The sequence below is a fragment of the Parambassis ranga genome, chromosome 14, assembly GCF_900634625.1.
Source record: "Parambassis ranga chromosome 14, fParRan2.1, whole genome shotgun sequence".
NCBI classification, from domain to species: domain Eukaryota; kingdom Metazoa; phylum Chordata; class Actinopteri; family Ambassidae; genus Parambassis; species Parambassis ranga.
In genome coordinates this window covers 6,841,628-6,869,477 of record NC_041034.1, presented here as the reverse complement: position 1 = coordinate 6,869,477, position 27,850 = coordinate 6,841,628, and the positions used below count along the sequence as shown (strand labels likewise).

The 27,850-nt window shown below is 39.8% G+C and overlaps 1 protein-coding gene across 2 annotated transcripts; it reads left to right on the top strand.

Moving 5' to 3' along the window:
* Positions 1–166: 166 nt before the first annotated feature.
* Positions 167–27,417, top strand: sh3pxd2b (SH3 and PX domains 2B). Of its 2 annotated transcripts, XM_028421058.1 has the most exons (14): positions 167–610; positions 2,761–2,841; positions 8,826–8,901; positions 12,853–12,929; positions 16,626–16,717; positions 19,886–19,911; positions 20,188–20,223; positions 21,615–21,746; positions 21,856–21,957; positions 23,465–23,582; positions 23,754–23,941; positions 24,052–24,098; positions 24,197–24,322; positions 24,397–27,417. In XM_028421058.1, exons 1-14 carry the CDS (start codon positions 539–541, stop codon positions 25,900–25,902), a joined length of 2,679 nt encoding a protein of 892 aa, XP_028276859.1. In that variant the 5' UTR covers positions 167–538; the 3' UTR covers positions 25,903–27,417. The 2 variants fall into 2 exon arrangements, with proteins under 2 accessions (XP_028276859.1, XP_028276860.1); XM_028421059.1 differs by lacking the exon at positions 20,188–20,223 and having other exon boundaries at positions 168–610.
* The last annotated feature ends 433 nt before the right edge of the window (positions 27,418–27,850 follow it).

The window sequence follows — 27,850 nt, the reverse complement described above, 5'->3', positions numbered from 1 at the left end:
AATATATTATCTGGTGTGTGAATTGCCGACTTTCAATGCGTTTGTGTGACTGTAGGTACAGTGAGGTGACGCAGTGTTACAGCTTTAACTGCGCCGAATGAGCCTTTTGGCTGCAGCCGGTGTCTGTTGTGGGCTCTGACGCTGCTGGAGGGGTTGGTCCTCAGAGCACGATGGAGCATCCCAGTCGCTGAAATGGGAGTGGGCGAGCTGGGATAGGCTGGGAGTTTGGTTGGAGCCGTCAGCGTGTCAGGACAAGAAAGAAAGAAAGAAGGAAGGAAAGGGGGGAAAGGAGGAGGAAACGACACGCTGTTAACTTCTGGCTTCTAGGCGTCTGAATGTGGGGCAGGAAATTTGAGTGAGTGTAGGTAGCTTTACTGAAAGCAGCATTTTACTGCAACCGGAGGTCACAGAACCGAGAGGCGCGGATGACAAAAAAAAGCGTCGAGGTGCAAACTTTTTTTTTTTAACCGCTCGTAAAAACCCAACGGGGGAAATTGCGCTTTTTCTGTATAACGGGAACCGTAAAGAAGAGGACATCATGCCACGGCGCACCGTACAAGAAGTAATCGTGCAGGATGTCCAGAAGCGAAGGAATCCAAACAAACACTACGTAAGCCTTTTTGTTCATGTGTTACACCATAAGAGGTTTTACTGCCAGAAATTGAGCAACAGATCGGTGTTATTCTGCGGCTCTGCTCCTTTTCCTGCTGGGAAAAGTCAAAACAAAGAGAGTGTCAGATTACAGTTTACCGGGCCAGCAAAAAAAGAAAAAAAAATGGAGAGATTTTTGAGCACTGTGATTTTATTCTGAAGACTACAATTTACAGGATTAGGATTATTGCAGTAGTTTGTGCTGTGGAGAAAAGATGGTGTCTGTATGTTTTACATGTTTTTACATTACATGGAGTTGTTTTGGGTTCCACTACTAAGGAGCGTTCATGTGACCTATGACCCTGCATATTTGATCCATGTTAATCTGTATTACATAAATGTGAATATAGGCTTTGTATCACCTTATATCAACAGGAACTGAACTCAAACTCTCCTCCAGCACTGCCAACATAGGGAAAGAAAATGGTCAGAGAAAACGCATCAGTCCAGTCTTTAGAGTCATTCAGACTAATCTCTATGCAAACAGGGTTCAATCTGAGCTGCTCTCCAGCTTTGTCATGCCCCAAGCTCTCCAGTTTACCCTGGAAAGAAAACATATCTGCAGGCAATGGCAGCTCAGGAGTATAACGAACAGATTTTGTAAGGTTGTCACAGTGAAGGCAGTGTTTGAAAATGGGATGGGCCTAAACATTACCACATGTCATGCAGCATTTGTGCTTTTATTGTTTCAGCTTTGTAGTACAGTTGTACAGTTTTAACTTGTGCCAGGTTTTTTAATACAACAGCTGTACTGTTGTAATGTGATATTCTTTTAGAGTGTGGTTCTGTTGTGCCTTCTTTTTGTTTATGGTCTGCCTCCGTAGGGGGTTATGGGTATATTTTTTCTTTTCTCAAGAATCTTTGCAGAGCCTGCGTGGGAGACAAGAACTTCAGAAAGTCAAAGCTTTTGTGCACTTCACAAACAAAGAAGCTTTTATTGCCTTTGTCTGCATACAGAGAGCTAAATGTGGGCGATTATGTCTGCAAAATTTTTTACACAGTCAGTATTACGTTACCAATGACATCATACGATGTGAGAGAGCCACAGCCAAGACCATAGCAGGTGTTTGTGTCAGTTCGGTGTGCTTATGTGTGAATATGTTGGTTTCCATCCATGCACTGTATGTGTGAAAATGTAAACCTTGCTTGAAGGACCAACACGCCTCGTACCGCTGTGAGTGTCAGTGGTCAAGGACACAGAGTTCCTGTGGTCCTGTGTCTTCTCCATCTGTCTGTTTACTCTCTGGAGCAACCCATGTTGGTTTTTTTTTTGGTTGCTTTTGGTATTCTCAGTGCACACAGGCAGACCTGACACCTCATATCTTCCAGAACCCTGAGGTGTGCAGACCCTGAGAGCAAAAAGGCAGCTTAAAGCTTAAAGCTAATCTGCTCATCAAAGTAAGAAAGAAAAGAAAACAGAAAAACACTCATGTTTCTTTTTTGGCATATAACTCGTTTTATATAATGAAGACAACCTTTCTGCTCATCTAAGTAGCTCTTGTAGTTGGTCCACCCGTGGCCATATCTGACTCTGTTGCCCTGAAAGACAGAAAGCCAGGCCAGAAGAGAAGGTCTGGGAGCGGGGCCAGCAGAATTCAGCCAGACACAGTGAGCCACCAGGGAGTTTCCAATCACCTCCCTGCTTTACCCTCCTCTTTCTTCAGAGAACAAAATCAGAACAGCCTGTAGCTTCCAGACTGTGATTAGATTGGATTAGATGTGTTGTAATAGTTCATGCTATGAGTATTACCTTTTTAGTTGCAGATGTACAAATAGTAGTTTTTAAATGTATTTCCCTCTGTAATTGGTAATATTTCTCAAAGTAGGTATCACAGTCTACATTATACAGAATAATGATGCCCTACGCAGCAGGATGTGATGCTAAAGCACTAGGAAGTGAACTAATCGGATATCCCTGTTGTTGCTCATGTGAGCGGATGATGGCATTGCTGCTGTCTGCCTTTCCTCATGCAATCCTTACTGCCAATTAAAAGCACAGTGAGTCAGGAGTGATGCCCCCCAAGGGGTTTTAAGGATGATGGGTTTCACAGTTAATGACTGTTTGTTAGTTTACGTGTTCCAGTTAATCTTGCCTTTTTGTTTTGCCAGGTTTACATCATCAGAGTGTCCTGGAGCGATGGCAGTACAGAAACCATTTACAGACGCTACAGCAAGTTCTTCGACCTTCAGGTAAGTAAGCATCTTGGTGTCTGCATGTGGCTGTATGGTTTTCTGTCTTTTTATAACTTTTACACTATAAAATGTGAGCAAAGGCCACAAAGAGGATGGAAGCACTGCATTCATCTTTGAAGACTGTCCCTTTATACAACTAGTACTCATTGGCAGTTTGTTGCTGCTCCACCCATGTGACACTAGTAATTATATTGTGCGAGAGCAGTCGGAAAATGTCCCAATGAAGTTAATAGAGGACAGTGATGAATGTGATGACCACAGAAATGTCTGAATCACTAACGTCACGCTGTTGGTGTGTGTTACACAAAGACGGAATTTCATTAGTATCCTAGTCTCCCCTCTGCTTTTGAAGGTAATGGATTTTAGTGCTCTGGCCACATCTGAGCTTAGAGAGCATGGACTCCAGAAAATCCAGAAAGGCAATTGCTTTTAATTAGCGTGTAGTCAATTTTGGCAAAGCATACTATCAGCCCTAATTGGATTAAATTCCTTTTAATTGATTAGGATGCTCAAAACATGCACACAATGAAATATAAGGCTATAAAGCCCCACCAAGCAAACAACAAAAGAATGTAAAGTATTCCATTACTAATTTCATTAGTTTGACATACGCCTGCCAGCAGAACACTTATAAATCTGCTCATATTACACTCATAATTGTTTTTTGATACATATAACCTTTGTGTTGGTGAAGCCCTGCCAAAGACGAATAGCATGTGTAGCTAGGAACAGTATTATCTGCCGTGTAATGAACACAGATTGGCTAAAAATGATGAGTAATGGCTGTTGTCTGCTTTTTATTCACAACATTTATATGGGTATGCAGCCATCTGCCAACTGTTGCACTAATGGACCCTCCTACACAAGCAAACACAGACCCTATCACTCTTAAAAATTAATTATCTGTGGTCCAAACAATAAAGTTTCATATTTATAAAAGGGACATGAGAGATTGCTGATGTAAAATGATGCCAGGGGCACATGTGAAGTGACCATCTTGTGTTGGTATTACAAATTATCTCCAGGCTTGGCGATACAATTACTCTGCTGCTGTAGCATAGTCTTGCTTTTAAAGAGAGGAACAGCAGGAAATTAGGACACCTTCAAATGTCAATAGGAGGGGAGCTTTTCTCCCCTGGCAAGTTAGTCTTTGAAGGCAGAAATATAGAAAGCAGATGAAGTAATTGCTATATCAGAATGAACTGGTGACCACACACACCATGATTCTTGGTTCTTTTTATCATTCACAAACTGATACAACAGTATCAGATCACTGGCAATCAGGAGAATCAGATGAGCATAATATTCGGGATGTGATATTTTCAGCTGTGGCATTCCCCCGCTGGTGTTCAACCCTACCCCGCCATTCAGCTGCTTCCTGCTGTGTTGACAGCCTGTGGGTGGGCTCTCAGTGGTGAGGGAGCTGTAGATAAACCTACTTAGAGAGATTACAAATGGGTCCCTTATCTCCCGTTAAGTTTGGCTTCAATATATTATGAGGCGCTGTTAAGCTGTGGAATTTCTTACAGAAAGATTTTATGTTAGCATGCTTAAAACCTCATTAGCGTCACCATAACAATCTGATTATACTGTTTATGGAGCTCATTTTAAGTTCTTTTGTGTAATTTCTGTGCCTTAAGGCTAGTGTGATGTCGCCAAACGTCACACCAGGTGTCTTGGCAGGATGGTGACATAAGGCTGAGTCATTTAATGTTACGTTCCAGTTACTATTTCTCCATTTCCTGTCATCTGCCTTTTGTTTCTGCCTATGCTATTCTGGTCATTTCATTCTGTGGTTTGAAGCTTTTGTCTTGTGATTCAAAATTATCTTATATTACCAGAACCTGATGATATATTTGTGAAAATGCCACATTAGCGAGCCAGACAGGAAGTCTTATTCATCACTTAGTGTCAGCAGAGGTGGTCTAAGCAGCTGACGATTTAGGTTAACCATGGCAACAAGTGCTTTTTGTATGACTGTATGAGGCATAGACTTTGTTTGCTCACCTTGACAGACATTTGTATTCCCCAAGATAGTTCTGCTACTTCTCCACCTTTTACCACAACATTCAAAGTAGTGTCTCTGTGGCTGCCTGATTAAAAAAGCCCTAAAAAGTATACTGAAGAATAAATTAAGAATAAAATAAAACCTGAGGAGTACTTCCTCAACTTTCAGTTTTTTTAAATTGCCATTGTACAAAAATAGAAAGATGGAAAGTGTGGAAAATAAACCATGGGTTCATCCCAGCAGCTTTGCAATTTTGTTTCCATGTCACTGAACAGTTTCCATTCTGCACACGTGTCCACTCAACTTCACAAGTTCCCAGTATTTTCATTCATTGCTCTTGTATTTCAAAGTCAAAGCAGAAAAAAAGGTGAAAGCATTGTTACACGCTTATCTTGAGTAGCACAGCTGTCACATATTTTCCATCAGTAGTAATCAAATGTCAGAACTTTTTAAGAGAGATTTTATATAGAGCAGTGATGTTGCCTCTTTTGGTCATTTACAAAGCAGAAGCAAAGAGCGAATTTCCTCCCTGTGTACTATAAATTTGGGCAAAATTAAAACGAAAAGACTGTATTTATCCTGAAGCAGTGCATTCTGTACATGGAACAATGTACAAAAAAGCAAACCACCTAATTTTACAGAGGAAAAGCAGAAAGAGACACACCCTGTGTACAGAGGAATATAACCCATGGAAGATTGGTGCACCAGACAAAGTTGTCCATCAGTTGTCTTTGATTGGGATTACTAATTTTTAGGGTCTATCATTATTGTTTCTCTGAAAGATGACAGGAAACAAATGAACCCATGTATGATTCCATCTTGTATGTGGTTTCACTGAGTGTGGGCGTCAAGAAACAAACATATAAACATTTGACTAACCCTCTGCCCATTGTGGTTACTGTAAAAAATAAGAATTAACATTAGCATGCCATGCTTCACATTTTGTTAGTTATAAACAAAGTTGAAAAGTGTATTTGATTGTTTTTTGTCATTCAAAATCTCACAACTTTTTAAGAGCACCACCACAAGTCGGACCACAAGACTATGAGTAACAGTATGGTTTTCACAAGGAGTTGCATTATCTCAGGCGTGAATGTACAGTGAACTGAGAAAAAGAATCATAGGACTACTGAGATAGGCATGTAGGCATGTTGCAAAGAGAGCACCCATTGTTCAGGGACCTTGTTATGCTCTCATTCAGCAGTCTGGTTTATTACACTTGAATGCTGATGGTGTGCTTAAAGCGGATATAGACTAGACAAATTATTTGTCGGAAGATTACAAGTCTCTCTGAATAAGCAAGAATATATTAGATGAAATAACAGTGTTTGAACATTAGAAGCCTTGAAGGCACATTAATAATTGGTTAGATGGGTAATGCTGACAAACTGTTTTTCTGTGATGCTCAGCTGAGATTTGAGAAAACGTGACATTGTTTGACAGGTTTACTTACATCACTGTACTAATCTGCTGCTCAAGCAAGGGATGTATACAGTTACTGAAATAAGAGGAAATAACATAACTGACCAACTTTAGAAAGTTAACAGTTAAGAATAGTGGTCTTGGCAATGCAACTTGTGGTTTGAATGTAACTTTTCACATTCATGACATTTATACATATTGAAATATTCCTAGTGGCCGAAGTTCAGGGATAAAGTAGAATTTTGGTCCTCTTTGCTGTTGATGGCATCTGTCATTACACTGCCTGTGCAGTATCAATCTGACATGTATTTCTTTGTAATGGAGATGAAATCATGAATTAAAATGACATGTTTTAAAATGGCCTGGGAAAGCCATGTGGTGCTGACTGTGCTCTGTCCTAGCTTGTCACTCTCCTCCGCTCTGTTGAGCATGAATATTTGATGTTGAGTGCATGATGTAACTGGTATTTTGAAGAGACATCTTTACTCTCTCCATATGCCTCCTCTTGTGTGAGTGGCTCTGATTACAGAGTAAGATACAAGGTTTGGAGTAGACAGAGAGACTGGGGTGTGTCTGAAGTCACAGTCAGAGCCAGACACATGGGAACAATTACAGTGCGTGGGGTACTGGCTCTTCTGTGTTTGTCTCCTTCTCTTTGTCTGGCTGTCTCTGTGTTTTTACCGTCTGTCTTAAGGTGGTATTGTGTCATTGTCAGTGTTGAGCTAAGCAGATTGATGCTTTTAGTTGAGTGTTTCCCCCCTCCTTTTTTAGAATATATTTTGTTGCCCCTTTTTTGTATTAAAGAAACTTCAGGACTCATGAACTGACTTGCCTCATTTTGTTTGGCTTGCTTTTATAGAAGGTAAATTAGGTTAAAATTAAATGGCTAACTTTAAGAAATGAGAATGTTACCCAACCTTGTCATCAATGTGGATGCATAGAATATGGGTTATTAAAAAGTATACAAATATTAAAAAGTGGTCTTAACAAGATACATATTTTCCTATAACCTCTTAATCACTTCACCTTGTATTATACTTCTTTCCATCTTTGTTAGTGTTGGCCAAACTGACACTGTTTCTTTCAAATGTGTCAATGAACTAAACCATAACTACTTAAAGACCTTCTGTAACACCTTCTGTTGATTACAAACTAGATTAACAGCAAATTCAAGGCAATGTTGTATCAATCAAACTTCAAGAACTTCAATGAATTTGTAAAGTTCATGTGAAAATTATGTCTGGCAGGCAGATAAAATGGAGCGCTATTCAATGCCTAATAATTCACCCAGTCGCAGTGCACTAAGTGCACTTTGGTATATTTGTTACCAGGCTGTCTTGGTGCATTAGGAAAGAAGTGGGATCAGAATAATCCATTATTATGCATTGTAAGGCAGGGGCTGCTGTTTTATGGTCAAATAAATTCTGAATGTTTGGAATAACATTCTTAGGTCTTTCTAACTTTTTTGGGAACACTGCTATAAAGTCTAACCCCAAATGTTTATATCATATCTTGTTACACATCACATACTGGCATCCAATTCGCAGCGTAAATAGAATACAAGTTTTGTTGTAATTAGTTGTAAACAAAAAAAATAAATAAATAAATGTGGCGATATACTTTATATTCTTGTTGGGTTATTGGTGTTGCACATTCTGGAAATACGTCTCTCGTATCAAGGTTCTGAGATATTCAGATGTGGAGGGAATTAACATAATCACTGGGTTACACATTTGGAAAGCCGATTTATTTTGACCCTCAAATGCCTCAATGGAATGCAGCCTTGATAGACAAGTCATTTTAGCAGGTTAACATGAAGGAGAACACTGTAAGAAATGTTGTTTCTCTTATTATGTTATACTCGGCTATGTCATTAGTTGGAAGCAGAAGATAAAACAGTTTGTAACCATGAATAAAGTATAGCTTTAATTACCATTGAAGCATCTTTTTTTGAGAAATTCCACAACGAGGAGATTTGCTCATATTTGGTATGAACGACAACATAGACACACACACACACAGATAATTTGATCTAGTGAAGTGGTGGACAGATTAGGCATGTTGGCATGTCTAAGTATCATTGTATTGGCTTCAGGGGCATGTAGAATTGTCAACACACACTTGTATTGTGTATATAAACCATATATCCTAAAATAAGCATCTGACTTTCTCAGAATTTCGAAAAGTAATGAAAAGAACAATCCAGGGTTAAACAAGAGACATAAGGAACTGCTCCTCACTGGCCTTTTAAAAAAATATGGAAAGAGAAATGTTCCACTATGTCAGTGGTGCCTTGCTGCTAACAGCCCCTTAGCTACAGCAACATATGAAGTAGAGGGGAAAACCATACCATCTGCTCAGTACATTCCTAATCATTGGCAGACCTGCTCTTATTGGCCGAATTCCTCGCAGGAACTGCTGATACGTAAAAAACCTGCAGTTCCTTCCCTACCACCCTCGGTTATCCTGTTTATTTATATGTGTATGCACTGTATGTGTGAGTGTAAATAATTTTTGTGCTAATAACTTTTAATTATTTGTGGGGTTTCAGATGGAATTGCTGGATAAGTTCCCTGTGGAAGGAGGCCAGAAAGACCCAAAGCGCAGGATCATTCCATTCCTACCAGGTAAAATTTAAACACAGTGTCCCCCAAGACCACCTTCATACACAGCACATCCTCCTGCAGTTAGAGAAATTATTTCTGAAATCCTAGACAACTGATTCCTCAACAACGCTCACATACACAAGACAACAGTGACTCATTGATGGACTTTGATTGAACTGGAGGGAAGTAGATTTTTGCTGTGGTTGCAGACATAACTCATAACATCAATGTTTCTGTTCACCAAGCATGAATATGTTCGCCTATGTACTACTCTTTGAACTTTAAGTTGACCCAGCTGATTTTTCTCATGTTAGACATAGCACAGTCATTAAGGGGAAACACTGGATAATTGTCATAGTTTCACATGGAATCTAGAAGGTTGGAGTGTGTTATTATTTAAAACCTTGTGAGCCAAAATCATTTCTTCTCTTTAGCTTCCATTATTTTCCTACAAAGAAGTTTGGAATGACAGGTTTGGGTGTGCGTAACCAACTTTTGAGATCCTGCTGAAAGTAATACTTTATGGGAGAAAGAAAAGTCTCACCCATAGACCCCACCCATGCCCCCCCCCCCCCACCACCGGCCTTGGGAAGGGTAGGGAATACAAAAGTTTTTTTCTTCATGCAGGTCTGGAACTCATTGAGAAAACACACAAAAACACACACGTGCACAGTGTTTGGTGAAGTCTGAGTTGGAGGAAGGGGAGCCAGGCTAACCAGCCAGGCTAACCACACTGACTCTGGATGGCTTTAAACATTCTCATTTACATCTCTACATCTCTAGAACTTGCATGTTTGAATAAAATGGCCATTGCTAGTGTTAGGTACCAGATGAAACCAACCTTCATCTTAAGTTGCTAAGCTGTCTTAAAAGCTTAGAAAATCCTTCACTTACAAAGCAAAAGTCTCAACCAGGGAATGTGATTCAAATCTAACAAGGCACGGAAGTGGTTTTCTCCTCTTGGTTTGTTCAAGGCCCCAGGCTGTTTGCACTTTTTTGGTATCTCCAAATCAGCAAAGTGGTTTGTCTTCATGTGTACACAGTGCAGAATGTCTACTCAGTGTTTTATTGCCAGGTGTGTAGACGGTTGACTAATTCTTAATCTCTGGATTGTGCAGTATGTGTGCACATCTTTACACGAATACATTTCACAGTGCCACGTTCCTTAGATGTACTCATACATGACATTTAGAGAAAATGAGAAATTTTGTCTGTTTACTCTTCATCCCTGAGGGGTGCATTATAAGGCAGTGTCAGCAGGTCAGCTTTTTTTGTTTTTTTTTTTGTTTCAGGACCCAAAATGGAATGTGGGTCTGTTTCTTTAGGGTCCCTGGATGATAAAGGAGGAGATGTTCACTCAGAAGTAACCTATGAGAATTTGTAATTTGTGAACCTTTGCCTCATAATGATTAGAACTACAGAGCATACTTTTCCAGTGGCTCTGTTTAGCTAGAGATCTCTCTGCCTGGCACAGTATGTTGGACAGGTCAAGTACAATTCTATGGAGCTGAAATCTCTAGTCAGTCCTCCATGAAGGGCAAAAAAAAGCAAACAAAATAGCTAAAAAGTTATTGTGACCTTGTTGGAGTCATACAGTATCACATTTCTTGCATACAGGGGAGAGCTATCACTGTCTCCTTCTTGAATGTGTGGGGCCAGGAGCAACAAATTATGCCAGTTTATAGTGTTCATCGTCCTTAGTCAGCAACTTACCAAAGAACGCAGTAATTACAACACAAATCACAAACACACATTTTAATATCCCCACAGGGATTGTTGCAGTGCTATTTAAAGCCGTTTTGGGCAACTACGTTTAGATTAAGCCCGAGAAAAAGTCATATTGCTCTACAAGTCTGTAGAGCAATATGACTGTATTGTTGTTCAATACACCAAAACTCACAACTCACATTTCAGTGTCTCAGACCAAGCCTAAGTAATATTTTGCAAGTCTTGTATTAAGTAAAAGTATATATATAAAAGTATTACCCACTTATAATCTCAAGTTGGCACATTTTCTATGTAGTCTTTCTGTCACTTCGCTCAGTCTGCATCTTTCACTATTCCCGGGAAAACCAAAGCTGTTTGATACCTTTGGTCAGTGCTGGCTCTGAGTTTTACCATAAAGTCTACCCTGCCTCAGCTTTCCTCCCCTCCTTCCTCCCTCCCCAAACAAGCTCTTTTCATCGGCTGCATCCGTGAGCCGTCGCGCATACAAAGTGGGCAGTGTTGAGTCAGTGCTTCTCTGCTGACCCCAGAGAGCTTTGGAAAATCATCAAGAACCCTTTCTGTTTGAGGAGTGACGAGCAGGAGGAGGAGAAGTGGGCGTCAGAGGGTTGACTTTGAAATCTCTTTAGTTCTCGAAAGCTGTCCAGGCGGCCTGTCTTTTTCGGCTTCTCTGGCAAGATGTTGCCAGCACCTTAGAGACTTGGAACGTCTCCTTTCATTCTTCACCTAGTTAATCTCCTTTGTAATAGTCTCCCTCACAGTGGGTGACCGTTCTTGTCTGGATGTAGAGAGAAATTAACTGGTCAGACAATTCACATTTACATATTATTTTCTTACTTTCTTTGAATAGTTTATATACGGTAAGTCAAAAAGTCATAGTATCTTGGCTTAGAGTAAAAACTGTAACGAAGATAAAAAGTGGGGGAAAGTTTGTTTATCTAGCAACGTCACTCATGTCATTGGCCTTAATTCAGCTAGGGACCTTGAGTATCTGCCACATTTTACTGCAATCCATCAATATTGTTGTCAACACATGTCACTCATAATATTGAACTCATAATCTAAAAATGTCATCCTCATGGTAGAATTACTGATTGAAAAAAATCCAAAAGTGCAGGAAAGCAAAATCGCACTGAAGCAGTTACTCATACTCTTTGAAATGAACAGCTTGCTCAAGGTTGTATTAATATTCAAACCACCAAGCTTCATATCAACTGACAACTTTTACAGTATGGCCCCTTGACATTGTTGTCTTTTCTTTATGTAATATCCTTTGGTTTTGCCTTTGTTTGTTGTCACCCACCTGAATCAGCTAGGATGTAGACTGCAGTCAGAGCAGGCAGGTTTGATGGAGTGCAGAGCTAGGGTCATGTCTGTAGTTGTGGTTATTGTGTAAAATATGCAATATCTGTGTTTTTGAGGAGCCACCACACATTTATTCACAGCATCCAGCAGTCTACACATCATTATTTTGTCTTTTCTTAGCTTAGTTTTTCACTCTATATATGTATTTCCCTTTTAATCTTGTAACATGTGGCCTAAAAATTTGAGTTAATTACAGAATTAAGTGATCATACACTCTTGCTGCGCTTCTGTGAGGTAGATTCACGTTTCAGCAACTGTGCTTCAAACACAAACACGGTAGCTTATTGATGTAGGCGATACACTAACTTTTCAAAACATGTCCCTGTCTGTGCATAAAATCTGATTACATTCTTGACTTCCTGCCCAGCATATATGTTTTCATTTGAGCTGTCTCATTGAATTTATGGGTGAAGCTTCCGCATTAAGAATTAAGAAAAATAGATTCTGGCTCTTAGATTTCCTGCATACCTTTAAGATAAAAAAATGCTTTAAGAGGCCTATTTGTAGCCATTTTTGTTATTGTTATGGCGACCCAGCTTGTCTGTGCTTGTGGTTATGTGTGCCCTGAGATAAGAACAAGGGAGCAGCATTTAAAGTGCCATGCAGACATAATTTGCCTTCCTGAAATCATTTATTCATGGCTCGGAAAGGCCAGCTATTCACCTAGGTCCTTATTGTGCTGTCAGCGTTATTGATGACGTGACTGCATTGTGTCTGCGTGCTTATTCACTAATCATGTTTTGTAAAAGCCACTTTGTCCTTTATTGTCCTTCAGTTACCGTAACTAGTGTGGAGATTAAGAAGAAATAAAAAGATGTAACATTGACATCATCTGATTAACAAGTTTGATTTGACCTGTTTTGTTTTTTTGCTTTATTTTAGGAAAGATCCTGTTTCGAAGGAGCCATATCCGTGATGTGGCGATGAAAAGGCTAAGACCCATCAACGAGTACTGCAGGGTGAGTGTATTAACCAACACAAGGCTTAAACTTGTAAATCTGTCATTTCATATTATCAATAACAGCTGTGAGGATTTATATTCTCAGCATCAGATATGAAAATTAAGGTAGAAAGGACAATGGTCAACTCAGTCGTGAACAGGAACACAGTAAAACGTTCAGGATTACAATGAGGCACCAACATTTTTGTTTGTTGCATGCCTTAAATTACATACTGTAAGATTTGCATAACAAGATTTATATGTTTCCATTGTTCCAAGAACAGCTCTATGAATAATGCTACTGGCCTTGCCTTCTAAATTGGCACTGTGTGGTGTGTATCATGCTTAACTCCCTGGAGCAAGCCTTCGTGACAGCAGGCATCTACCCGGCCGAGCTGTCCTAAGAGCTCCCCAGGTGCTCTGTTGCAGGCACTGACCTCTCTGTAAAAAGGATACACACTAAATGAGAAGATCTATCTAGGGATTAGTAGTGTATAAGGAAAGATTTTGTGTAACTAAATGATAAGAGAAAAGGATTGCCCCACTCAATATCTGGGCGAGATGAAGATGAACCTTCCCTGGGCAAGGTGATTAATGTTTATTTATATTGTTAGGTTGCTGTCATTGGCAGGAAGGAAAACAAGAAGGACATTTGTGTACAACATATACCTATTGTTATGATTATATTATATTCTAGGTGTTGCTGGTTGAGAGATCACAGCTGATTCTGTCAATTTAAAAAAAGGATGTAAAGCATGTGCATTAATCCAGGCTAATACACTGCTTTTTACCAAAGACATTAATCACTTGGCTTCAAGGGGGCAGGGGGGGTGCAAGTGTACGTTCTACAGCTCCACTGTAGTAGAAGTACAACTATAAAACTGCCAATAGCTAACAACTAATTGCTTCAATTTGATAGAAATGTAACCACCACAACCTAAATGAATACGTTATGATTAATGCTTAGCTCAGTTTTTTGGCATCTGAAATACATTTAAACAGTAGCTGTAGGATTTACATTTCTCTAAGCTGGATTACAAAAAAGTACAATTACATATATGTATAAATTTACCTTGGCCCCAATGCCTCATGATTTAGGCATGAAACTGTTTTTTTATAGTGTCACCACAACAACCCCCTTGGTATATCTATCAGAACAACAGCTGTGTTTGCTGTCGCTGACCTTGCTCCAGTCAGCATATATATAAATTTAACAGGGTTTGCCTTAGGGCTCTAAAACATACACACCTCCCATTGTCTTACTCAGGAGGAAAGCCTACTTCTGAGCCTTCTTGTACTGTGTTTTCCCACTGTCTCAATTTATATTTGGTTCACTTCTTCATTAAGATTCACATAAGATTCACAAAGTCAACTACAAATTAGTATCTACTGTGGAACTGAAATGCAGTTCCTTCCCAAATAAAACAAAAAACTATTTATAAGAGAATGTATGGTAAACATTGTTGAGAACGGAGTGGCTCCATGTCATCTGGGGTTAAAGGAATGTACAGCTGGTATAGGCAACATCTTTAACCACTTATGTGAAAAATAGGAGTTTTGGGGGAGGAATGGGCAGAGTTGTTGGTTCATGTCTGTGGGTGTGGATGTTTATGAGAATGGCTGAGCCAGTTTTACATCAGTTGTTGCTGCAAGTAGTTGTTGTGGAAATGTATGAAAAGCTATGAAAAAGTAACCTGTTGGGGATTATTTTGTGAAAGTTGTCTTGGACACGTTATGATTGTAATTCACGGCAAGGCAAGATTCAGAACTAGCACAGAGTAAAAGTACAAAATGCACTGTAAAAACAGAAGGATACCGTTTTTTTTTCATCAAACCCCCATTAGCCAGGATTGACATGCTGAAACTGAATGTTTTTCTTATGGAATAGCTGAGTCAGCTCTTCTGTTGTACAGCTGAGGCTTTAACCTGACTCATATGGAAATACCCTGGTTATGAAGCCTTATGTTTTTATTCATGTCAGGAAACACGCTCGGATAAAAAGAAAGAAAACAAAAAACATGGAATCAGTGACCTTACACTAAAAGTAAGACTGCTGAGCTAAGACCACTGGCTAGGTCACACAGCTGGATGAAATGCATAACAAAACATCTGTTAAGTAATGAATGCATTTCTATATGATTTATATAGACAGCCTTTTGCAGAGCTGTTTTCAATGTTTTAAATACATAATCCAGATAAACTTTTTTTGCTATTTAAGAATAAACATTTTTTAAGGGATGATGCTTTGTGAGATGTAAAAACATTCTAAACCTTGCCTTGTCTTTACCGAGGCACCATTCAAGATATGTGTACACTGAAATAATATATTGCACAGATACAATTGCTTTTATGAGAAGTAGATTGTTAATTTCCATAACATATTTTCCTTCAAGAATACACACACATTGTGCATGTGTACAAGCACACACTCATGCGCACACAATTATCTTAATGCAGTCTCCTGTAAAGAACACTCATAAAGTCAATTTGCTGTAATGTACCCTTAGCCTACCTCCTGTCTTTTCCCTGGGGAGAATTGTAATGAGTGGACAGGCCACAGGCTGACACAAGAAGAGGAATAAATCCACGAAGAGGATAGCTAGATGAAGGAGCACTCTGACCACAGCTATAGTGCAGCATTCTAGGCTGTAGGACTAAACCTCTTGGGAGTCCTCTGGTGATAACCAGTAAAAACTCATCAGCTCTTATAGCTTTGGAATGTCAGGATGCAGACAACGCTACTGAAGCCTAATAATCTTGTACCATGAATCGACAGACACATGTGTGGTCATTTGTATTCTATATAACAGCTAAGGTAACAGTCATACTTTGTCCATTGTAGTGATGTCACTCCTTTATTTCAACACCAGCTGCTGCTGGCAAGATCATGTGGCCATGAGTACCAGTAAGTCAAATGTGCTGCATGGGACAAGGACACTTGGGTTGGGTCTTTGGCTTCCATTTCATATCCGTCAGCCCTGATGTTATATCTGTGTGTGTCAGAGAGTGTGAGAGGTAGACTCTGCTCCCTAAAGGACAAAACTGAAACACTTAGGGGTATTAAAATCAGAGGTAGAGGCCAGCAGAGGAAGCTTGATTGATAGTATTGAGCTTTGCTTGCCAACAACTGGAGAAGGAGTGGCCTAGCCCCGTCAGAAGTAAGAAAGATTGTCTCCATAGAGTCTTATGGGGCAGTTGTTCTGTCTTCTGGTTTGGAACATCAAGCTGTTGTGGTGATTATCTGTTTCACTACTGCCCTTTAGAGGTTTGATGGAGAGTGATTGAAAGACACAGTAGAAGAAGCAGATAAAACACAGACTGTGAGAAGGAGAAAAAAAGAGACTTTGTGATAACTTGTCTAGCTGTGTGAGAGAGAAAGATCATGCCAATAAAGAGAAAAGGGAATGTGGCTGTGTGTCTTTCATCCCCAGCCATGTTGTCAGGGCTCGTATCACTGCTGCTAGTGATCCTCCACAGAGGCATTAGATAAGGGAGGAAGATAGATGAGACAGGTCAGCGAACCAAGTTCAGGACCACCAAAAGAAAGAAACCTACTGGTGCAACTGAAAACCTTTGCAAAAACTCAGCTGGAATTGCTTATTTTACTTACTTTAACTTATGTTATTGGACGTTTTATTCTGAAGAATAGAAGAAGAAATTGTAGTTGCCATTGTGTGTGTTTAACAATGTTTTCTGGTATCATTTGTTTGTGCAGGCACTCATTCAATTGCCAGTCTATATCTCTCAGTGTGAGGAGGTCAGAGTGTTTTTTGAAACCAGGCCTGAAGATCTCAACCCACCCAAGGAGTAAGTACCGCTGTACACATGGACACAAACACACACACATTTCCAAAACATTGTTCCCTTGGCTCATGTCATGTCATGTCCTGCCAGAATGCACCCTCCATTCGTCTGGTAATGGGCATTCATTACACCCTCTAATGAATATGATTTCATACTGTTGCACTACTTCCTCTTGGGTTTTTCCAAGACGAAACACACTTAAGGGGTCCTTTTTAAATGCTGATCCTGCGTTTCAGCATGTAGCTACAGTTCAGCCACCAGACTCCAGACCGCTGAGACTGCATGGTTGCTCTGAAGGCATGTAGACTTGCTCTTGTAAATTTCATTCAACAGATTAGCCTCACATCCAGCGTTGACATTAACTACGTGCCAAAACTAAGACATCAATGGGCAGTGAGTGCTCACAGCTAACACTTACACATGCTGACACACATAATGCCACACACAAGTCTCAGGTGTTGTCAAGGTTACAAGCACTTTCAGGGCAGTAGAGGTTATGGGTGGCTGGCTTCAGAGGAGACCATAATGTAGGGCTCACATTTTGACCCTAGAGATGTGTTTTTTTCCACTAGCAGCTGTCAGCTGCAACATTAGTTTTAACCTCTCTGTCATCACATACTGATGTGTGGTGTTGAGAAGTTGCCTCTACTATAGACAGGAAATTGAGCTAATAAATCTGACGTATATCAGGTGTGCACGTACAGCTAGCAGTATAAATCATAATAAATATGCCGATTTACAGTATATATTTATTTATTCTGTGCCAAAATTACAAAACAACAATTGTTACTTATTCGATAACGGAATTATTAATACATCTTGTCAAAAGCAAAACAATATTTACAATTATATTCATGTTATGTCTCACATTGCCGGGGTTGACTTACACTAAACTGAGTGGGCAGCTGGGGCTTCTTGCTGAAGGACAATTAACAGGACACATAGCAGCTATGGGGATTGAATGTGAAATAGGCTCTTGCAACACCCAGCTGCCATATTGTCAGCAATAACGTGAATGGATTTAATGTCACTTTGAAATGTACTGTCCCACTCTCATGTACTACTTTACTTAGCTTACTCCTTTTCTGGCCTGTGATTGTATGGTTGTTTTTTGTTAAAATGATATCTATAATGATGCTGTATAATTAAAAGTAGGCATACAGAACAAAATGTCTGTGAATTAGTACATTAAGACTAACTTGACGGAGATGTCTTAAATGGCAACAGTAACTGTGTGATATGGAGAATGGAGAATATGTCTAGGCTAATCAAAAACCTGTCAGCAGCCTCTATATATATTTCCTGACAACCAGTCTTCCTCATCTACGTACTTCATCTTTCGTCCTCCCTCAGAGAAGGTTGCCAAGGACACATACTTCCTTGGTCCTTGTACCAAACCCCAAGCATTTGTTTGGAGAGGCGGGATGAATATAGGAAAGACCTTGGTTTGTCTTTATTGAAATTGGATTACTGCTTTCTTCTAGTGCAGCCTGTTGTTTGGCTGACTGACAACAAGGCTGGTGTACAGACACAGCAGCCACTAAGGGAGATGATTTATCATGGCCTATAAATCTACTGCACTGAGAGAGACATGTTACACTTTATCCTTAAGAGAAGAGGAGAGGAAGAGGGAAGAGCAGCCAAAAGGGAGAGAGGAACAAGAGAACTTAATTGTGAGAAGGAAATAGCTGGCAGAGACACGAGAAAGTAAAAAAGGCTGCAAAAAGAACTCTTGCAACAAGGATGGGGCTGGAAGAAAAAAAGGAAAACAAAGGGCAGAAGCTAAAAAGTGGAATAAGAGATTGATGGAAAGAATGAGGGAGAGGTTGGCACTTCAAGTGAGGCAGGGTGGGATAAAGGGAGAAAATAGTCTTCTGAGATTCAGCATCAGTTCACTGCAGAGATTGAATTCAGATATAGGTTTATACACTCTAATAGATGCCACCTGATTTTGCCTTTCATTTCTGATGTTTAGTTGCAGTTACGGTTTATTCTCCTACTCAGTTGTGGTCGCCGGATGTGAATGTTTCCATGACGATTAGATGTGAAACTGTTCTTCCTGGTAATGCTCTTTTTTTTGTAAGCCTCAGCCTCAGCATAACATGGAAACATAGGTGGGAGGATTCATTTGATTTTTTTTGTTTTTGTTTTACTAAGCTAATTAAAATAATCTTATCAGGCCAAGGATCTAGGTCATTGGCGGTCTCTGCTGCATTTCATGACCCTGGTTTTAACCCCTGCAAAACCCAAGCAAACACAGTAAACACTTGGGGTATACACACGTTCTTCCCTAATGATCAACATCATTGGTAATGCTTTGGTTGGCCTGTCTGGGTTTTTCTTTTTATAGCACATTAATGGGCACACTTACGGGTAATGATTTATTGAAGCGTAAGCCTCTACAATTAACAGTTCTACCGATCGAATAATGCTTTATGTGGCTGAGAGCATTCATGTTGATGCAGGGTAACAAACTAGGAGTAGCTGCCACAGAAAATGATCAAGAGAGATGAAGGAGTGAGATAAGTAGAAATGGAAGATGTGAGATGGAAAAAAGGGAAGGAAATGGAAGGCCATAAAGTAAGGGAGCAATATTTAGATAGCAAAAAGAAAGAGAGAGACAGGGAGAGTGAGAGAGTAAAATGCTTAGCATTAGCTGCCAATGACTTTTCGAGGCATCTGGTTGTTGAATCAGCTCCCTGACTGCTGCTGTGGAGTGATGGTCTATTTATCTGGCTGATGTCTGAACCAGACACCACAGATGCTGTATTGAATTTAACATTAGGCTGAATTTCAAAGATCAGCTATCTAAGGCTCTTTGTTCACATTGGTCAGAGCAATAGGTAGGGACAGGGACTTTTTTCCTGCCTCTCTGTTGCATATTTATAAATTTAAGAGGTTAAATTACCATTGGTTTTTGTAGGTGCAAATTCAAATTAAACCGGTACAGCTTTATTAAACAAAGCAACCAAATATCCTCTAGGCCCTAGGGCAATAGGAATAAAGTCAAATTCAAGATTTAAAGAAAATCTTTGAAATATGTGATTTCTTAATTAGAGCTACTGTGTCATAAATATATTTAAGTCCACAAGTTAACCTCAGTTGTTAGATATATTGATAATTGTTGAATCATTTTGTGTTTCTCAGCATTAATGTTCCTCTCTTTAACAGGGAACCAATTGGAAAGAAGAAATCAGGTAAGACACAGCTTTAATTTTGTATTAGAAATGAGTGAAGAGTTAAACTGCTTTGGGAACTATTATGAACACTTCTTCTAACTTTATTTCCTTTTGTAACATGGCATTACCCCCATCTAGTGGCCATGAGTAAAACTGTTACAGTACCTATAACAAAGACTGCCTTGGACATTGTTTCTCTGTTTCTTTTTTATAAACTCTTAATTCTATTACTCTTAAGTTGCATCCATGTTATTTTTTTCAGTTTTCTTCTCCATTCATTTTCCTTTCCATCAGGGCTTGTGGAGAGAGCGACTACTTTCCTAAAGCGAGGTAGTAAATGCTTGGTCGTGCTGTGTGTGTAACCTGGCGGGTTGCTAGTGGCCTGTCCCCTCCTCTCCTCCCCTGGCCTGGGCAGGTGGGATGTGGCTCTATTGAAGGCTCGGGGCTTACATTGCCTTTGTAAAGGAAGCAAATCGTGGTGTTGGTGATTTGTTTAGAATACCTGTGGCTTTACTGTATGCTTTAAATGCATTAAGGACATATAATGTTAGGGAAGTTAAACCCCTGAGATTCTTTTGCCAGTGTTTTTGTGAATGTGGTTATCACAAATTAACAAAAACTTGTTGTCATCGAATTCCTAATATGCTGTTATTTCATATTAGAGCCCAACTGGTACAATGAGCAACTGCCATTATTGTTGTTCTTTTTCCCTAAAAAAAACATGGTATTGGTTGGGCTCTACTTCATACACAATGTTTTGTAGTTAGCTCATCATCTTTTTTCAAGTTTAGTTATTTTCCTTGCTTTTTCTCTAATATGTGCGTCAAACCCATTTCTTAGCTTGCTGCTGCTCACTGAAGAACGTGCATGAAAACACAAGCTATGCTTTAAGAACCAAATTGTCAGAATTTTCCATGCGGAATAATACTTTTGTCTGGACTAGTGTGTCAAAATGCACCTTCAGTGAGCCGCATGCTGTGTTGGATGTAAAAGTCCCTTCACCATTGCTCTGTTTAATGCAGAGTCAAAAAAGTCACACACAAGTGTCTAACCAGTGGTTATACTGCGTGCTATGACTTGATTTTTCTTTTGCTGATTTGGTGCTAACACTGGTGGTGGGTCTTTAGGTGGCGTTGGTTTGTTTTTGTGGTGTAGTCACAGCAATGTTGATGATTATATTAACCATCTTTAATCCCATCTCTTCACTCCCGTCCTCCAAATCTCCCGCTGTTCCTCTGTCTGTTCATCATTTCCCTCACGCCATTTTCCCAATCACGTACGCTGCATCGTATCTGAGTGAATCTACATACTGTGCAGAAGCCTCCTCTCACTTAGTCTAGCTTTTGCACAAATTGTGACCGTGGAATTATTTTTGGAAACTTAGAAATGAGTTGTAGTTCTATTGGAAGAATTTAGCTATTGTTGTGCATAAATTCTTTTTTTTTTTGTAAAGTTCTTTTGTGTGAAATCTGACATTTTAAAAGGTCATATAACATTTTATGAATTGGATATCCAACCTTTAAAGGTCAATACCTTAAAACCACCCAGATACTATCTAATGATTTCAAGCTCACAGTAATTCTTTTAATATCACATTAGCAAATATTACAGCAGATCTTGAGTGGAGGCTTTTTCACATTATTGAGATTTCATTCTTAACTTGCCATAACAAGGAGCAGAAAGAAAATTAACTTTAGTTTTAATTTTTTTTTCTTTAACAGGAGATTCCACTGCAGCAGACCCTCTTCTCCTCGACCAGTATGTGGCAGTAACAGATTATGAGAAGCAGGAGAGCTCAGAGATCAGCCTGCACGTGGGTCAAGTGGTGGAGGTCATTGAGAAAAATGAGTCTGGCAAGTTCTTCAAATATTTTTGATTATATTTTAGAGGTCCAGTTTCCCTGTTTTCTGCAAATTTTAAGTCCTTTAATTGAGGATGATCTTGATCTTTTTGGTCATTTAGGATGGTGGTTTGTGAGCTCAGAAGATGCACAAGGTTGGGTCCCTGCAACCTGCCTTGAGGCGCAGGATGACCCTGATGACTTCACTATCCCAGGAGAAGAAGGTACATAAATCTTTATATTAGGGTGCTCTTAAAGGTAGGGTAGGAGATTTTGAAAACGCAGTGAGAGTCAGACAGATTTTGAAAGTAAACACACGCCCTGTTCTCTCGGAGCTCACCCCATCATGCACGTACCTCTCTGGTGCACGCAGAGCAGGAAGAGAGCGACAACCAGCCAACTCTACGTGCAGGGGTGCCTCGTAGGATTGGCTGATGTTTTTAGCGTTTTATAGCTTCTACAGATGATTCATATTCTTCATTTTAAAGCGAAACTGAAGAACTAATTGGTTGCTATCGGATGCTATAGTGTCTAAAATCCACAAAAACGTGTGGTTTATGGTAACACAAACAAAAACAAAGCAAGCAAGTGCACAATAAAGCATCGTCACACCCTTAATGGCATCTGTTTTCGCAGTGTTATGCCCCTTAGGCTTAGCTTAATACCCTTGAACCATTTCTCAGAGCAGAATTAACCATTATGTATGTTATTACAAGCTGTCAGTTCCACAGTAAGGTACTATCGCCAACATAATCGTAAGGACATGTTTAGGACAGTCCCACCAGAAAAGTAGCAGTACAGTAATATTCAGGTAGAGAAATGTACTGTAGGTCCAACAATACTGAAGGATGCTGTTGTTTACAGTAGGATGAAAACATCCTCCTGATGGCATATGTATTGTTCACTTCATATTTTGCCCCAATAACTGTGCTGGGATGTCAGTGCCTCGGAGATTCTGGTCATTGCCAAGGCACGTGGGTCGTCGCAGAACTTTAGGGGATCTATTCAGCACAGGCTTTGGGCAAGGTGGAGCGCACGCCTTTCTTTCTCCCCTATACTGAATATGTGTCTGTATGTGTGCATGTTTATCCATGTGGCTGCATGTTGTGTATGTTGCATGAGTGACCCAAGCATGAAACATTTTTGCATGCACATATGTACTGTATTTTATAAATACAAAAAAACAAAAACAAAAATCAGTGTCAGAATATAAATATGAACATTTTTTCAATTAACCAGCATTAATTGCCACTTCACTGACTATCTTAGGGGCTCTTCAATATAGCATATTAGGACATAACAAAGAATATTAAGTATATAAAAGTATGTTTGTTCAGTTTTTGCTGAGTATGTAGGTGTCTTTGTTTGTTGCATATTTTCTATCTTACATCTTTTCACTTCACAAGATGCTGCTCAAGCCTTGCCTCATTTAAAAGTTACACAACGTTAAACCAGTGTACAACGTCTATAGGAGAAGTACAAAAGGAGAGGGATTTAAGGATAAGATTTAAGCAGTTTCTTAAATGTACTACTACCATTAGAAATTATCCTACTGTTGCAGAGAACAGTTTGAAGCACTGCTAGCTTGTATCCCAAATGTGTCACTGTGCACCTGCTTCCCCAGCTATTACCCTCCATGAACATTGGTTTGTGCTACCTGTTTTTGTGAACTTCAATATTTTCAACATTGACTTTGTGTACTTAAATTATTTTTTTTGTCTCCAATTCCAGAAGAGAAGTACTCTGTGATCTACCCATACTCAGCCAGGGACCAGGATGAGATTGATCTGGAGAGAGGCATGATTGTGGAGATCATACAGAAGAATTTGGAAGGATGGTGGAAGATCAGGTGATTTAGTAAAAAGTAGTGTTATACTACTTTCCTTTATTCTGTTCCATTATGAACTGTACAAAGAAGAGCTTACCCAAAAAAAGGCAATTTGGAACAGGAGGTGGTTCAGTTTATGAAGTGCTGATTGAAGGCGTGTTTTTTCAATGTTTCTGTTTATCTCTTATTCAGGTACCAAGGGCGTGAGGGCTGGGCCCCAGCCTCTTACCTGAAGAAGACTGACATTCAGAGCCAGAAGCAGTCAGCAGGTGCTGCTGCTCATGCCAGTACAAACGATCTAGATGGCTTTTCTAAACAGAACCAGCAAAACAATGGGCAGAAAGAAAACAGGCTCTCGCTGTTCTCTGATAACAACAAAAGTAAGTGAATTTTATCCTTTATCCAACATCTTATTGCCCCATCAGAGAGAAATATAAAACACAATGCAGGATATGTAAGATTACCACACTATCACTATTTATTTACACAGAAGTGGGATCAAGACACAGACCTCCTCCACGCCGGGATCTTACCATTGTAAGTTTCTATATTGTGCTAAATCTATGTATCTAAAGAACGTGTCTCAGTAAAGAAAGTTTTCAATCAACCTTGTGTTTCTTCCTCACATCCCACAGCCACGTGGTACAAACCTACCCAAGCCACCTGTTCCCCCTCAAGTTGAGGAAGAATTCTACACCATAGCCGACTTCCAGACCACCATCCCTGATGGTATTAGCTTCCACGCTGGAATTAAAGTTGAGGTGGGTGTGAAACTTTCTCAGATTCTGTTGCAGAGACTTAGTTGGAAGGTATTAACAACTGTTTAATCTTCTAGGTGATTGAGAAGAATGCAAGTGGTTGGTGGTATATACAGATAGATGACAAAGAGGGCTGGGCACCTGCTACCTTTATAGACAAGTACAAGAAGACCAGTAATGCCCTACGACCCAATTTTCTTGCCCCACTGCCCAATGAAATGGAGAAGCTGAAACTGGAAGATGGTGGCTCTTCTAATGATGACAGCTGGTCTAAGCCTTTACCAGATGAGCCAACCTTAGCTTCTGAGTCCTCTGCTCGGCCTAAGCTGAAAGATTGGAAGTCTAGTGCCACTAAGGGTCCACCTGCCTTCTCTGGGCCTTTGCCTCCAGCCCCAACTGCTCCACCAGCAGAGGAGAAACCAGCTCTGCCACCTCGTAGGGAGTCCATTAATAAAAGCTTTGAAATAGAGATTGCAGACAAACCAAGATCTGATCATTCCAAACATTTGCCACCCAAACCTCCTGCTCCTGGGGTCATCGTGCCACTGGTTACACCAAAGCCAGCTCCTTTCAAAGCAGACAAACCAACAGATACCAAGAAAGAGGACAAGAGCAAAGCTCTTCACCTTCGAAATGAGATGGGTCTGGAATGTGGCCACAAGGTCTCTGCCAAAGAGGTCAAGAAGTTTAACCTAAAACCTGTACCTAAACAGCCACCAAAACCCAAAGCAGAGGTGCAAGAGGAGAAACCAGATGCTCCTGGCCCAGCAGTGTTAATAAAAGCCAAGCCAGTGATTAGACCTAAACCAGCACCAGCTGCCAAGCCAGAAGCACCAGCAGAGAACAAACTGGACATCACCAACCTGAGGAGCAAACTGAGACCATCAAAGCCTGCAGATTCAGCTGAGGGAAACCACCAGAATGGCACTGCAGCAGTAAATAGTTCCCACCCAAGTTCACCCACAAGTTCTCCTCCGATCCCTACCCTAAATAATGGTAAGCACTCTGATGAGCCAAAACTCCCTCCAAAACATCTAAATGGTCATAGCCAGGAGAGCTCATCTCCCCCTGCAAAACCAGTGGTGCCTCCTCACAAAGAATCCCCACAGAGACCTCCTGCCATGATTCCAAAGAGACCCCCTCCTCCAAAGAAAACCGACCCATCAAGCCCAACTGAACTCAAGCCTTCACCTGCTCTGAAAGAAGACAACTCTAAGGTCCCACCACCACCACTCAGCAGACCCCCTCCCCCGAAACCCAAAGGGTTCATTACAACACCTCCAAACAAAGAAAAAGATGAGCCCAAGGTGAATAAAATCCCCATTCCTCCCAAACCACAGATGAAGAGTGACAAGCCTGGGCCGCCCAAGGACAAGCTTCCACCTTTATTGAAAGAGCCCAGTAAGGATGAGCTGTATCTAGCCGTGGCAGACTTTGAAGGCGATGATCAAAACTCCAGCTTTAAGATGGGTACAGTGTTTGAGGTTCTGGAGAAAAACAGCAGCGGTTGGTGGTTCTGTAAAAATGTAGGTGAAGAAGTTGAGAGCTGGATCCCTTCAAATTACCTGAGCAAGAAACCTTAGGTAGTAGATGTGCGCTTGAAAAACACCACATAAAAAAGTCAACAAAATATCACCAGTTTCTTGCTACTTAGTATTTTTTATTTATAGGTACCTTTTTATTAACATATTTTGTTTCACTTTGATAAAAAAAAAGTTTTACCTACCAACTGAACCAGCAATAACACATGACCTTGTTTTGGGTTTTGTGACGTTTACTTTTGTAGCTAGTTAACCTTAACTCTCTTTTTGTTGCTATATGTTAGCCACGGCCTGTGTCAGTCTTGCTATTGCCCAGGCTTGACATTAGAGCAGCAGTAAATGTATGTACACCCTTGCCTTTTTAATGATACGGTGCCTCAATATTATATGCAAAGTGCTTCAGTGCTTAATATGCAACTGTAGACGTAGTCCTAGTTTGAAATCATTTGGCAAAAATGACTAGATGTTAAAATCCTGCCAGTCTCTCCACAGTATTAGACAAAACAATCCTTTAGACAATAAGACTGAACTCACCACATCTGGGCTTTTAAGTGCTGTTAGCCATTTACTACACAATATATCTTTGCCAAGTAGAGACACGTGTATTAGTTTTTTCTGCTTATTGTGATGCTTTTCTTCACTGTTAATGTTGCAGTGAATTGTAACAGATGTGCACTTTCAGTCAGCTCAGTTGAGGTTATGTTTGCACACACTGAAGGAAGGGGAAGAATGCCACACAGGACATTTTAATTTGTTTACTTTTAATCCTCATAAAAAAAAGCCACAAAATGTAAAGATGAGGCTCTAAATGGAGAAGTTGACACAAACTTCCATCCAAATGTGACTTACAGAGCACATCTACCCATACACAATTGAAGATCTACAGTGGTTTGTGCAATGATTGACAGAAGTGTACAGAAGTTTGGTGCTCAGATAACAGCAAATTAATAATCATTGTATAAAAAAATGTTTCACATGAATGCTTGACTGGTCTCAAGCACGGTCAGAATATCAAATTATTTTTATTGTACAGTAATGAGAGTCATATCTTAAGTGTTGTCACTTTTCTTTGATACTCCATCTATTAGTTATGTTCTTTTTTTAAATTTTATAACTTTGTACTGATGAAGAGGTAAGAAGGAATTTGGTTGGTTGATTTGCTAATTACAGAAAATAGAGGATTACTTTCTGAAAGTTACTTAAGAAAGGTCTGTGGACGATAATTTCACATCACGCAATTAAGTGTTAGGTTTACAAAAATGTGTCCTCGGTTCTGGACATAATTAGACAAGGCTGCAAGCTGTAACATATATTGTTCTGCTTCTAGTCGCTATAATGTCACATCATCTTTCAGCTATATTGTACACAGTATTTGTTTTCAAACAAATCTACAATGGCATTGAATAAGTGGACAGCAGGAAGGTACATTACAATGCAAGTATAATGTATGGGTTGATGATGATCATCGTTTCAGTATTGCAAACTATTTACTTTTTGTATGTTTCATTAAGATGAGTCTGCTTTTGCTTTAAGTCAATAAAAGTTTCAAATTTTTCATCTGTGTCACACTGTGTCTGATTGTAAAGGTCCCAGTTCTATAAAGTCTTTATATCTCTACATTCTGCCCACCTAAACACGGATCCAGATCCTGATTGGTTAGATAAAAAAGCAGGCAAGAAGATCATGGGATCAGATTATAGACCCTAATCAGAAAGATATTCAACCATCGCAACAACACCCATTAGTTAATAAACTACCATTTTGAAGCCTATCGTTTACCATTTCTACTGCCATATAAAATGTTTTCTACATCTTATATTGTACTGTAGAGTACAGTTAACCATTATATTCTTACTATATGATAATATTCACTTTAATTTTTGCATCAGACTTAATCTTTTTAAAATAACAATAAAGGCATCTCTGAACCTCTTCATTGTACTGATGTTTTTACCATGATTATCGGTATGAATTTACCAGTGGTAACTTA